Raw genomic sequence first — 11,296 nt, forward strand, 5'->3', positions numbered from 1 at the left:
TCAGCCACACTGGCCGCCGCAGAAATCACAGAGGTCATGGAAAGTCACGGAATCTGTGACTTCTGCTACCTCCGTGACAGAAACGGAACCCTAACTATAGTCAGTTATTTAATGCAAATTCTTCTTCTTCACCTGCAAGATTGGAAGAAAACCAGTACAGACCAGACTCTTCCTTTTAATGCCATTTAAATTTCACACACAGATAGTTGCAGAAAAATCTATTTAATTACTTCAATCTTGCTAACAAAGCTGAAATCATGGATACATGGGTCTTGCTCTATTTTGTTGCAACATGAAATATGCCAGGGTTTCTCAAAATAGCCTAGGGATGTGCAACCAATTTTTATAACAGGGAGGAATGTATCAGCCTTCTCAGGGGTAATGCTGCACACAGTTTATGGACTTTCATACATGACTGCTTAGTGAAAACACAAGGGATGATGCACTCAAATGTGACGAACAGTGCAATGCAATATCAGCCTCTTTGATGAGCGAGAATTCCTTCTACAAACAAGAGGAAGGAATCTAACTAGGGCCCCATTCTTGCAATCAAAGTCGTGCAAACCCAAAGGCTGCCAATGCACTTCTGAATGCAGAATCAGGGCCTAGGCCATTTATTTATTTAAACTGAAAGAAATAATTTGTTCTCCCCAGTGTTGGATGAATTGGAGAAAATATTAATAATTGTCAGTATGGAAACACAGAGCAGTGAAATATCATTGGTAAGTAGCTCAATCTCAAATATATAGGGAAAGAATAATTTACCATTCCTGTAACACATGGTATTTTGGCACCATTTAAAAATACTCAAGAGTAGCAGCATCCTCAGTCTTCTCTAAATATGCAGGGATACACTGAGAATGTAATTTTCAAAGCCACATACGGGATTAGGATGCCCATTAAAAATGAATAGAAACAGGGTTTCCAAATCCCATAGACATTTTTGAAAGCCCCATTCTGAATGACCTCCTTCTCAATAATCAGAGGAGTAGCCGTGGAAGTGGGTATTCACCCACGAAAGCTCATGCTCCAAAATGTCTGTTAGTCTATAAGGTGCCACAGGATTCTTTGCTGCTTCTCAATAATGGCACTGATTTCTATTATGCTCACAGGTGGGAGTGTAACAGTATGGTCTTGTGTTACTTAAAGTTTGTGCAAAGAATTATTTTAGATCATTTAAGTGGGGTTTTCCAAAAGAGCACAAACAAGGGGCCATCTCAACTGGCACACTGATATTTTATGTGCAGGAATGCTGTCTCTCTGGGCTAAAAGGTATTGTATTAACCAAAAAGACCATGACCCTGGAGAAGTTGCTTTGGAAAACATAATCATGGAAAGCGGAATCCAAACACTGGCATGGCATTTGGATGTCACTGTTTCTGTATATATAGAGAAGAACAAATCCTGTCCTTATTACTAGGGCAAAACTCCCACTGACTTTAATGAGAACCTCATCTGAGGCAGGACTGAATGAAGACTGTCCAAGCAAGATCCCCCGCTGGTGTAAGTCAGTGTAGTTCCTTTGATTTTCAAGGCACTTACATTGATTTATACCAGCTGAGGATCTGCCTCACAGTATAGGATTTTGCCCACCATGCATAATTGGCTGAGTTATTCAGTTAGATTTATTACCACCGGGTGCTATAGAAGGAAGGCGTTACTTTTCACGTAGCTAGCATGTTAACTGTGAGGCGCTGATATTTCAGACACTGTCTTTCTTACCATGCTAATATAAATGTGTTTTAGTCTGTGGGGGCAGATGACAGTATAACAAGGCACTCTAAGAGCAGTGGTTTAATCTAATCAGCGTAGCAGGATTCTGGAGTCAAGGCTGCTTGGACGGTGTTGATCTTCCCGTCATAGAAAAACGGGAAGGTTTTGGTGTAGCATTTATTCCTGTCATAGGTGTAGCAGGTATCGGAGCTGCTGCAGTTGTTGCTCTGCTCAGCAGTCACTATTCGGTCACCCAGCTCCACTTCTATGGGATCACATTTTTTGCAGCTGGAAGACAGATAGGATGGAATGCATGTTAGGCAGAAGTCACTGAAAGAGGACACCACATGGGAGAGGGCTCAAGTCCTCACTGCTACTTTGGCAGTCACACGTCAGTCGGGCTTTGCTGTCTCTTTAGGCTCTGGAGCAGCTAGGGCCTATCCTGATTTAAGAGCAAATGGCCCAATTCTCTGGCACCAGGGCCCAGCCCCCAAACCTTCAAAAATGATGAGTCAGGTCCCCAAAATGATGAGCTTGGTTAGCAGTAAATGTGAGGTTCTTTTTATTTGCTTTCCGGTTTTGAGTGTGCACTTGAGTGACTTCTTCGATCTTTTCTTTGCAACCACGAGGGCTAGAAATTCACTTTTGTCTTTAATGAATTCTGGGATTCCCTGTAATCACATGACTCCAGGAGCTGCGACTTTACTTAAAAGATGAAATATTTCAAGACTCAGGATAAAATCATGAGTTAGAGCAGCAGAGAATTTGACCCAACATCTTACATTTACGTAGGGTGAATCTCACTCACATTGGATTAAGCCTCAGCAGGGGTGAGATTCCTGCCAGCTTCATCACTGTTTATGCTAGTAGTCAAGGTCTTGTTTTGCCCCATGAGCTCACATGGGTATTGGATTTTAATGTATTGGTGCTATATGCCTCATGGCATTATTTTAAAAAATGACATTTTATGAAGGGATTTGTTTAGTTTCTACATCTAAATTCACCATGGTAAATCCTGAATTTCCTCTCTATAGGAAGGACAGGCGTGTGGTTAAGTCACTGGTGTGGAGGTTGGGGATTCTGTTCCCAAGCTCTGTAGCAGAATTCTTGTAACCTTGGACAAGACACATAACTTCTGCCTGAATTCCCATATCTGTCTAATGGGATGTGGTGAGGATTAATTCATTGCTGTTTGGACAGTAAGAAGGAAGGGAAAAGTGCTCTGAAATTAATGCAGTAAAGAAAATTACTCACAGCTCAGACAGCCGGTAGACAAAGGTGGTTCTCACTGGTGAGGTGGGATCAGAGATGTTCTTTCTGCTCATCAGGGGGACTCTAAGGGCAAAAAAAAAAGAACAGGACTGTCAAGTGACCACACATTGCTCTAACGAATTCTGCAAGCTCCATAATGTGTCATGATTATTCTGATTTATCTTGTTCTGTGTTCAGATATTTTTATCTCTTCCCCTTCCACTCCCCGTGATCTGTAGAATGGATAAGTGTTATACCTGGACTGAGCCTTCACTATCCTGTAGAGCGACAGGGTCTTTCTTGCATCATTGCCAGACACCACCAGGGAAAGACTGGAGGGTGTCAAAGCACTGCATCATGTTAGGCCACTAGTGAGTGACAGAACGAGTTCCACAAGTGCTACTTGCCACAGATGATGCTTTCAGTAATGACATTGTGGCACTGATGTTCCTCCTGCCCTCTCTTGAGCTGGTGGAAACCAGGACACAACACATATGAGACTAGCTCACTTTCAGATGGGTGGGTGGGTGACTGACTTGCTCACTTTCCTGAAGTGATCTCTTCCTGAACTCCCATGGCTCCAATGCTGCCCTTCATACTCAGTCAAAAGATCCCTCACTCGGTGAGAGTAAAGAATGCAGAATTAGTCCCTGTGAGCGGACAATTAACTAGCTAATTGCATCATGGGAGTTTGGCATTGGCCTCTCCCAGGGACAAAATCTCAGACTTGCTGGACCAGGGGTCCACTCTGGAATGGCAATCCTGTGCCAGCCAGTGTCCCTAATTATCAGGAGAAAGGCTACTCTTGTCTCCGTCAGTGTATCTTACAAAGCTACTGTCAATCCTTCAGAAACATTTCTGAGCTGTCTTTTGGACTGATAGACGAAGCACCATGCAGCTGGAATGCAGCAACATGTAGTGTGGCATGGGCCATTTTCCACTAGTGTACAGCACTGTATGCTACAGGCCATTGGAGCACTAGGTGGGTGTCAATTAAATCGTCATTACTTACACTATGACATGAAAACCGGGACATAATGAAACCCTCTCATGTCCCTTAACTAATATGCTGAAGTGAGACAAAGAAAAGGAACCTGCTGTGCCGTGTCACCTCATCTTTCCCTGCTTCAAATCAAGCATTGTTTGCCACTTACATGACTCGTATGTTTCTCACCAGGACTTCTTCCTCAGGATTGTCTTTAGAAGGGACAAACTTTGAGGTCACCCTCGCACATTTACACTTGTTATCAACTAGGACATGCTCTTCCGCCTCCTCATCCTCATAACCTGGGAACACAGGATGGGTTTTAAAAGGATAGAGAAACAAGAGAAAAGAAAATTCTTGCCGGTTCCTGGAATTGACGTACTGTATTTTTCAGGCATCTTATCAACCACTCAGTAATGTACAATGTGGGTCTCCTCTAACATCTGCTCAGTCATTGCAGGCCCTCCTGCAAAACTGAATCCCCCACTGCTTAGCCCCAAAGTCAGTGTGATCTCCTTCCATCACTTACTCAAAGAGCTGGGTCTGAAAGGGTGGGGCAGTAGGGAATGAAGCCACAAATTATGCATAGCTGGAGAGGGTCTGAGAGACAAAAGGTGCAGGTTTCTGGTTAAACAGGAGTGCAGAACCTGTGCCAATACCCCAGCTTGAGCCAAGGAAGATGTTCTGCTCCACACCAGGCAACTCAAGGATTGTCTTTTGTTCCTTATGCAGAATACAAAGGAACCACAATGCACCAAGTATGGTCCAAATAACTGTGTATCCTAAACATAAATAACATGCAAGGCCTAGCCTCATGTATACTTTAGCTTATGAAACAGAAGACCACAAGGGCCAAAAGAGAGCTCATAAGCTATTTAAAGGGAAATCACTACCCCACTTCTATGCGCTATATCAAGTTAGCACCAACACAGAGCTCTGCCATCCCAAAACATGAAACATGAAAATCCCACCAGCTCCTCAGGGTGGTGGGGTCTGCCCAATGCTGGGCAGCTTCAGCAGCATTGTCAGAACCAGTCCTGACTTCATAGTTACTCCTCCAAAGCAGAGGGAGAACACAGTGGTCAGTGAGGAGTTCCCACTGGCAATTCTGAAACTCTTCAACTAAAGTTTGGTCATTTTTATAGTTCCTAAGTAGTGACTTTGTCTTTACACAGCCAAATTCACCCATAGCAGAAACAGATCCATAGACTTGACCCTCCAACACTCAGGGCCAATTCTCCAAAGGTAGAAACCAACTTCAGTGCAATAAAATCCCTTGGTTTGCATGTCCCGCCAAAACTGCAAACCTGTGTGCAGACTGGCGAAATACAGCTCCAGATAACTAGCCAGTTTGTATTTGGGCACCTCTGGAGCATTCACTGGGTTTGAAAGAAGACTCTGGCCATTGGGGCTGAAACTACTTGGTTAGAGTCAGCCTCAGGAACCTTTCCCACTCCTAGTTTGTTTGGGATCAGGCAGGAAAATGAAAAAATTCAGATTGGCTGGGTGGGAGGGAAAGCCACTATAAAAACAAGGACCCAGCATTAACAATGGACCAGCTGGGAGGGTTTGAGCCAATGAACAGAGGTGGGTGGCATAGGGAATAAGAGTCAGACTGAGATGTGGAGAGAGAAAAGAAAGAGCTGAGCACCACCACCATCCTCCTGAGTTGGGGAGAGACTGAACCTGATTGAGTTGCTGCTTGGAGAGCTGCTAGCTGCTGCAGTATGCTAAAGGGGACTCTTCCTGACACACAGCATGGAGGTAGCAAATCTGAAACCACAGGGCAAGATACACCAATCCATGTCAGCCTCAGAGTGCGTGGACAGGTTTGACTGGCCCCAGAGAGGAGAGGTGCAGGACAGGAGGGGTGCAGATGTGTAACTCCTACCAGGGAGCCTGACCTGGGTCTTGGTGCTTGTGCCGGGGGTTGACTCCCAGCCTCCTAGGAGGGAGGTTTATTGCTGTCTGTGCAGAGGCACATGGCTGGGACTTGAGACCCCTCCCCCAACTCTGGGAATCCCCCACCTCACGGACTGTGCTTCCTAGCTGAAGCAGACAGACCTCAGATGTGCTAGCTCAAAAATAGCAGAGTGGTGGCCACACCAGCGCTGCTGGCAGTTTGTATCTGGGCGGCTGGGCAGGTGGGTAGTCAGCCGGCCAGCCCCTGCTAACCCTGGCCACACCGCTATTTTTTAGCGTGCTAGCTTGAGCAGAACTAGCACGTCTGTCTGTTTGAGCTGGGAAGCAGCTGCAGTGTAGATGTACCCCTTTGGTCCCACTTAAGCCCTTACTTTTTCATGGGACTGAAAATCTCTGTAGTCCCAAAGTGGCCCTGTGAATATGGGAGAACTGCATTTTTTGAGTTACCAAAGAGCTAGCTTCCTGCGGGGTCCCCATTTTGCATACAAAGTTTTGCACTTGAGTGCACCTGCAGGAACGTTTTGTGCACTGTCACTGGCTAACACAAGTAACAAATTCTATGGGTGGCATGTGCATGGGCTTGTACTCAGTGTGTGAGTGCAAACTTAGAGGCAGCATCTGATTTCAGATGCTAAGAGTTGCCTGGGATTCAGAGCTTCCCATTCCTGCACATTCCAAAGACTTTCCTTTCTTAACTGCCCTCTGATGCTGTTTTTAATCCTGACTGAAGCCTCTGCCAGGCCATCCCTCACTAGAAATAAAGGCGCTGTTATCTAGCAGCTAGAGCACTTCCCTGGGACTCAGGAGTCCTGTGTTCTGTTCCTGGCTCTGCCACTGACCTGCTGTGTAACCTTGAGATAGTCACTTCTCTGTATGCCTCAGTTTCCCATCCCCACCCCTGTGCAGTCTATTTAAGCAGTAAGCTCTTTGGGGCAGGTATTGTTGTGAGAGAAAGCACCTAGTGCAGTAGGGCCGAACTTACTTAGGGACCTGTAGGCACTAATGTAAGGCAAATAATGTAGGTAGAGTATAATTCTGCTTACACTGTACTCCTCTGATGCCACAGTACTTTCATATCCCCTTACTAAGGCCCAAAAAATACAGAACTCCATAATCGTATTTGACATATAACTATGATTCAGGTTTCATGGCCCTTTTCCTTCTCTGCTTTCTGCTCCCTCCACAATCTAGTTAACTGGTGAAACAAGAATCCTTTTCTCTGAAAGAATAGACCCTTCCTGTGTCTCTGCCTCAGTGATTCTTGATCTCTTTTCAGATTTCACCTCTAGAGCCTTTTCTTCTTCCTCTCCATCTCCCTCTGCTGTTCTGTAACTGTGTTATGTATTGCGTATGTAACTGTCCTCTCCAAGGGTTTCCTCCAAAGGCCATTGAAGTCAGTAGACTCCCACTGGCTTAGCGAGGCTTTGGATCAGGCCCTAATTCTGTAACTATTATTCAAACCGCATCATGTCTTCCTAAATGTTCACTAAAGACTATTATGGTACACTAAAAATAATGGGCCACATTCATCCCCGGTGCAACTCCATTGACTTCACTTATAATAATAATAATAGCAAATGTAATTATGTTTAATAATTGCTCTATAATTTTTGTAAAATTTAAAACCTCTTATAAATCACAAAAGTGAAAAGACACCATCATCCCAGGCTCTTCAGCTCTATAATAATATCTCCATGTCCCGGTGAAGCAAACAAAGACTCCTTAGGAAAAGCAAAGTTTAGCAGGGGTTAAATAGCGCATTGGGAGAGCTGCTTATGATGCCTGGAGGTTGGATAAATCTATTCTGCATGCGGCTGAGTGTAAAATGGATTTTCATGAGAAATGTCTCACTTAACATTGGGTTGTCATGTAAAATGCCATGATATTTGGATGTGGCATTCAATAAAATCAATAAATAATCATCTGCAGCATATTAAAGAAGCAAAGAAATTGCAAAATGGCTGCTCACATACTGCTGAATTTTAAACCATTTCCATTATTAAAGCAAGAACAAATTCAATTAGACACAAAATGGATTCATTTAAAAACAAATGGGCCAAATTATGCTCCCAGAGAGGCGCTTAGCTCACATACACCTCACTGTGAGTTGCACGCACATTAGAGGCTGTAATAATTACAGTGAGAAGAAGCAAGTTCAGCTCTTAGTTGACCTGGTGCATATTTGACAATTGACCACTGTCACCGATTCCTGTACACTTCTGCAGCCAAATTCTGCACTCAGCTACATCGCTATGAAATCAATACTTTTACAGAAGTTATAAATTAATGCAAAATGTAGCCCTTAATGTTATCAAGATTAGAGAAAATGCAGGATGTAATGGACCCTGGCAGTGTACTGTTCCAGTTAACAGCAGAATAGAATACAGAATAGAATTTGACCCAAGTTACACCACTGTATAAAAAAGTCACATAAATAGTCAGTATGTACTACCTGTCAACTATTTTTACTATTCTCTATGGACAAGATTCTTATCTCACTTAGACCAGCGTAACCCAGGAATATCTCCATTTAAATCAGCAGAGTTCCGTGGTGTAAAATTATAATGAGATCAGAATCCCCTATTTTAACAGCCAGATCCACTCAGAAAGAAGTGTTTAGAAGCCTTTAATTCTAGCTAGGCAAAGTCAGTCTTGTGAGTTTCCTGGGTAGGAGGAAGAGAAAACACCTGGACTTTCAGCTCATTGATGCAGAACCTCTGATTAAAAGAGGGGTTCTCAAACTGGGGGTCGGGACCCCTCAGGGGGTTGTGAGGTCATTCCATGGGGGGTCATGAGCTGTCAGCCTCCTCCTCAAACCCCACTTGCCTCCAGCATTTCTAATAGTGTTAAATATTTTTTAAAAATTAATTTTTAAGGGGAATTGCACTCAGAGGCTTGTTGTGTGAAAGGGGTCACCAGTAGAAAAGTTTGAGAACCACACAGCTAATACTAAGGCATTCCTGAGTAGTTAGCGATCACTCTCGTAGCATTGCAATAGGGATTTTTCAAAACACCACTCTTTAGGTGCAGAGACAGACAAAGGCCCCAAATCAAGTCTGGTAAAGACTGATTTCAGTGGGTGTTGGGTCCGGACCTAGCAGAGGGATGCTTGTCTTGCCTGCCTATTAAGATCACTGTTGCCAGGTGGCTGTTCAGCCGAGCTACCCAAATGCAAGTTTATATTTAAGCATCATTTATAATGGTCTTCATTTCATTTCACACCTACCTGCCACAAGAGCAGCCCCCAAGAAAACTGCCAGGACTCCCCACAGTAACAAAGAGGTCTTCATCCTGCCTTCCCTTCTTTTGAAGAACTTGAGTTTAGAGGAGTGTCATCTGCCTATAAGGGTGTGTGCAAATGACAGAGCTATTTGTTTCCTAAAATAACGGCCCAGAGTGCTAGCTCTCTAACACCGCTGTAAGATGTGGTTGGGCGTGTTGAAACCAGACACTGCTATTGGTTTAATGCTCGAGTGAAGATTTTGGTTCTTTCAGAGATCTACTGATGGGTAGAATCATTGCAGCACTTTTAACTCGGTGTGCTGCCAAGCAAGCAGTAGGACAGCAAAGGATTCCAAAGGGCCACCAAATTATGCTGGCACTAGGGCCAGGATGGATCATGTTCATTCCTAGACCAGTGACACGTTTACAGGCAGTTACGCAGAGGGCTAGGAATGGGTGTGGGGCGGGAGTGATTCCCAGATTGACAGTGGAACGCCACTCTTGCTTCTAGTCCTGAGATGTCCTGAGAAATCTGACTTTAAAATCACGTGTTCGGGCTTCTATTCTTTGTACTGTAGTAGCAGCTGGAGGATTCAGGCTCAGAGCCCCATCGCACTTGGGCACTGTGCAGGCAGGGGCAGCTCTACGTATTTTGCCGCCCCAAGCATGGCAGTCAGGGAGCCTTTGGCGGCCTTTCTGCGGGAGGTCTGCCAGTTCTGCGGATTCCGCGGCGGTTCAGCGGGTGATCTGCCGGTCCTGCAGATTCTGCAGCGGTTCTGCGGGTGATCTGCCGGTGCTGCGCCTTCAGCGTACCCGCCACCTAATTGCCGCTGAAGCCACAGGACCTCCTGCAGAAAGGCCGCCGAAGACTCCCTGACTGCCGCACACACACCCCCCCCCGGCTTGCCGCTCCAAGCACATGCTTGCTGTGCTGGTGCCTGGAGCTGCCCCTGTGTACGGATACATAAGAAGAGCCAGTCCTTGCCCAGAGAGTTTGTAATCTAAATAGACAAGATGAAGGATAAACAGAGGTGAAGTGACAGAACTGGAAATAGAACTCAGGTTTCCTGAATCCCAACTTGGTGCTTTATCTGCTCCAGAGCACTGCCTCTCTGCTTAGGCAAGCTAAGAGATGAGTAGGCATTAGTAGTTGTACCTTGCCTGGCCTGTTAATGTCTGCATAGGCAGACTGGCGAACCCCTGTTCCCTTCTGATGCCTCCACAGGATACCAATGCACCTCAGTTATGGGGTGTATATCCCATGATCAACTCAGTGACGGGTGTAATTTCAATGGGTGACTTTATGACAACAGTGTCCATCTCCTCTCCTGCACCCCCATTCCACAGACTTAGGGTATGTCTACACTACCTGTCAGATCGGCGGGCAGCGATCGATCCAGTGGGGATCAGTTTATTAGTCTAGACGCGATAAATCAATCCCCGAGCGCTCTCCCATTGACTCCTGTACTCCACCGCAGCAAGAGGCGCAGATGGAGTCGACGGGGAGCAGCAGCAGACGACTCACCGTGGTGAAGACACCACAGTAAGTCAATCTAAGTACGTCGCTGAAGTTGCGTAACTTAGATCGCTCCCCCTCCCCAGTGTAGACCAGGCCTAAGTGACGTGTCCAACCTCATTTCATTCACAGGTCTCAGAGCATCTTACAAAAGAGATGGTGAAAATTATTCCCCCACCTCCACTTTACAGAGGGCAAAAATGAAGAGCAGCAAAACAAGTGAATAATAGAGCCATGAACAGAACACCGTCCAATCTCTTCACTCCCATTTTAGGCTGTACCCACCTGACCTTGCTGCCCAGGAGATCTAGATTTAGTGTTTGTGAATGGAATGTGTCTTGGACATATACTGCCCTAGGTAAGATAACTACTCACATGCTCTTTTCCTTCACTGTACATCTCACTAACTGTGACCCGGATCCTGTACCTATTAGAGTCAATGGGAGTTTTGTCATTGATTGTAAGAGAGGCATGACTGAACACAGATGCATCTTGGGACACTAATACAATGCAAAGAGCATTTGTACTGGACTAACAAGTATCTTTATGGAAGGCTTCCCCAACGGGGGGGGGAACGGGTGGTTGTCAGTCACAAAACTTCTACAACAGAGGGAGGGATAGCTCAGTGGTTTGAGCACTGGCCTGTTAAACCTGGGGTTGTGAGTTCAATTATTCAGGGGGCCATT

General features: G+C 45.2%; 1 protein-coding gene across 1 annotated transcript; it reads right to left on the reverse strand.

Moving 5' to 3' along the window:
- Positions 1–203: 203 nt before the first annotated feature.
- Positions 204–9,244, reverse strand: JCHAIN (joining chain of multimeric IgA and IgM). Its single transcript, XM_030565170.1, has 4 exons — positions 9,099–9,244; positions 4,119–4,251; positions 2,968–3,048; positions 204–2,001 (listed from the first exon to the last, which is right to left on the reverse strand). The coding sequence occupies exons 1-4, from the start codon at positions 9,160–9,162 to the stop codon at positions 1,800–1,802; spliced, it is 480 nt and encodes a 159-aa protein (XP_030421030.1). The 5' UTR covers positions 9,163–9,244; the 3' UTR covers positions 204–1,799.
- Between the last annotated feature and the right edge of the window lie 2,052 nt (positions 9,245–11,296).

This window comes from Gopherus evgoodei, chromosome 5 (genome assembly GCF_007399415.2).
Source record: "Gopherus evgoodei ecotype Sinaloan lineage chromosome 5, rGopEvg1_v1.p, whole genome shotgun sequence".
Taxonomy (NCBI): Eukaryota; Metazoa; Chordata; order Testudines; family Testudinidae; genus Gopherus; species Gopherus evgoodei.

Coding starts and splice junctions, on each gene's coding strand:
- JCHAIN (XM_030565170.1), bottom strand. CDS start 9,162: ATGAAGACCTCTTTGTTACTGTGGGGAGTCCTGGCAGTTTTCTTGGGG. Junction 4,252..9,098: donor GGGGGCTGCTCTTGTGGCAG/GTAGGTGTGAAA, acceptor CTGTGTTCCCAG/GTTATGAGGATGAGGAGGCG. Junction 3,049..4,118: donor GTGAGAAACATACGAGTCAT/GTAAGTGGCAAA, acceptor TTTTGCCCTTAG/AGTCCCCCTGATGAGCAGAA.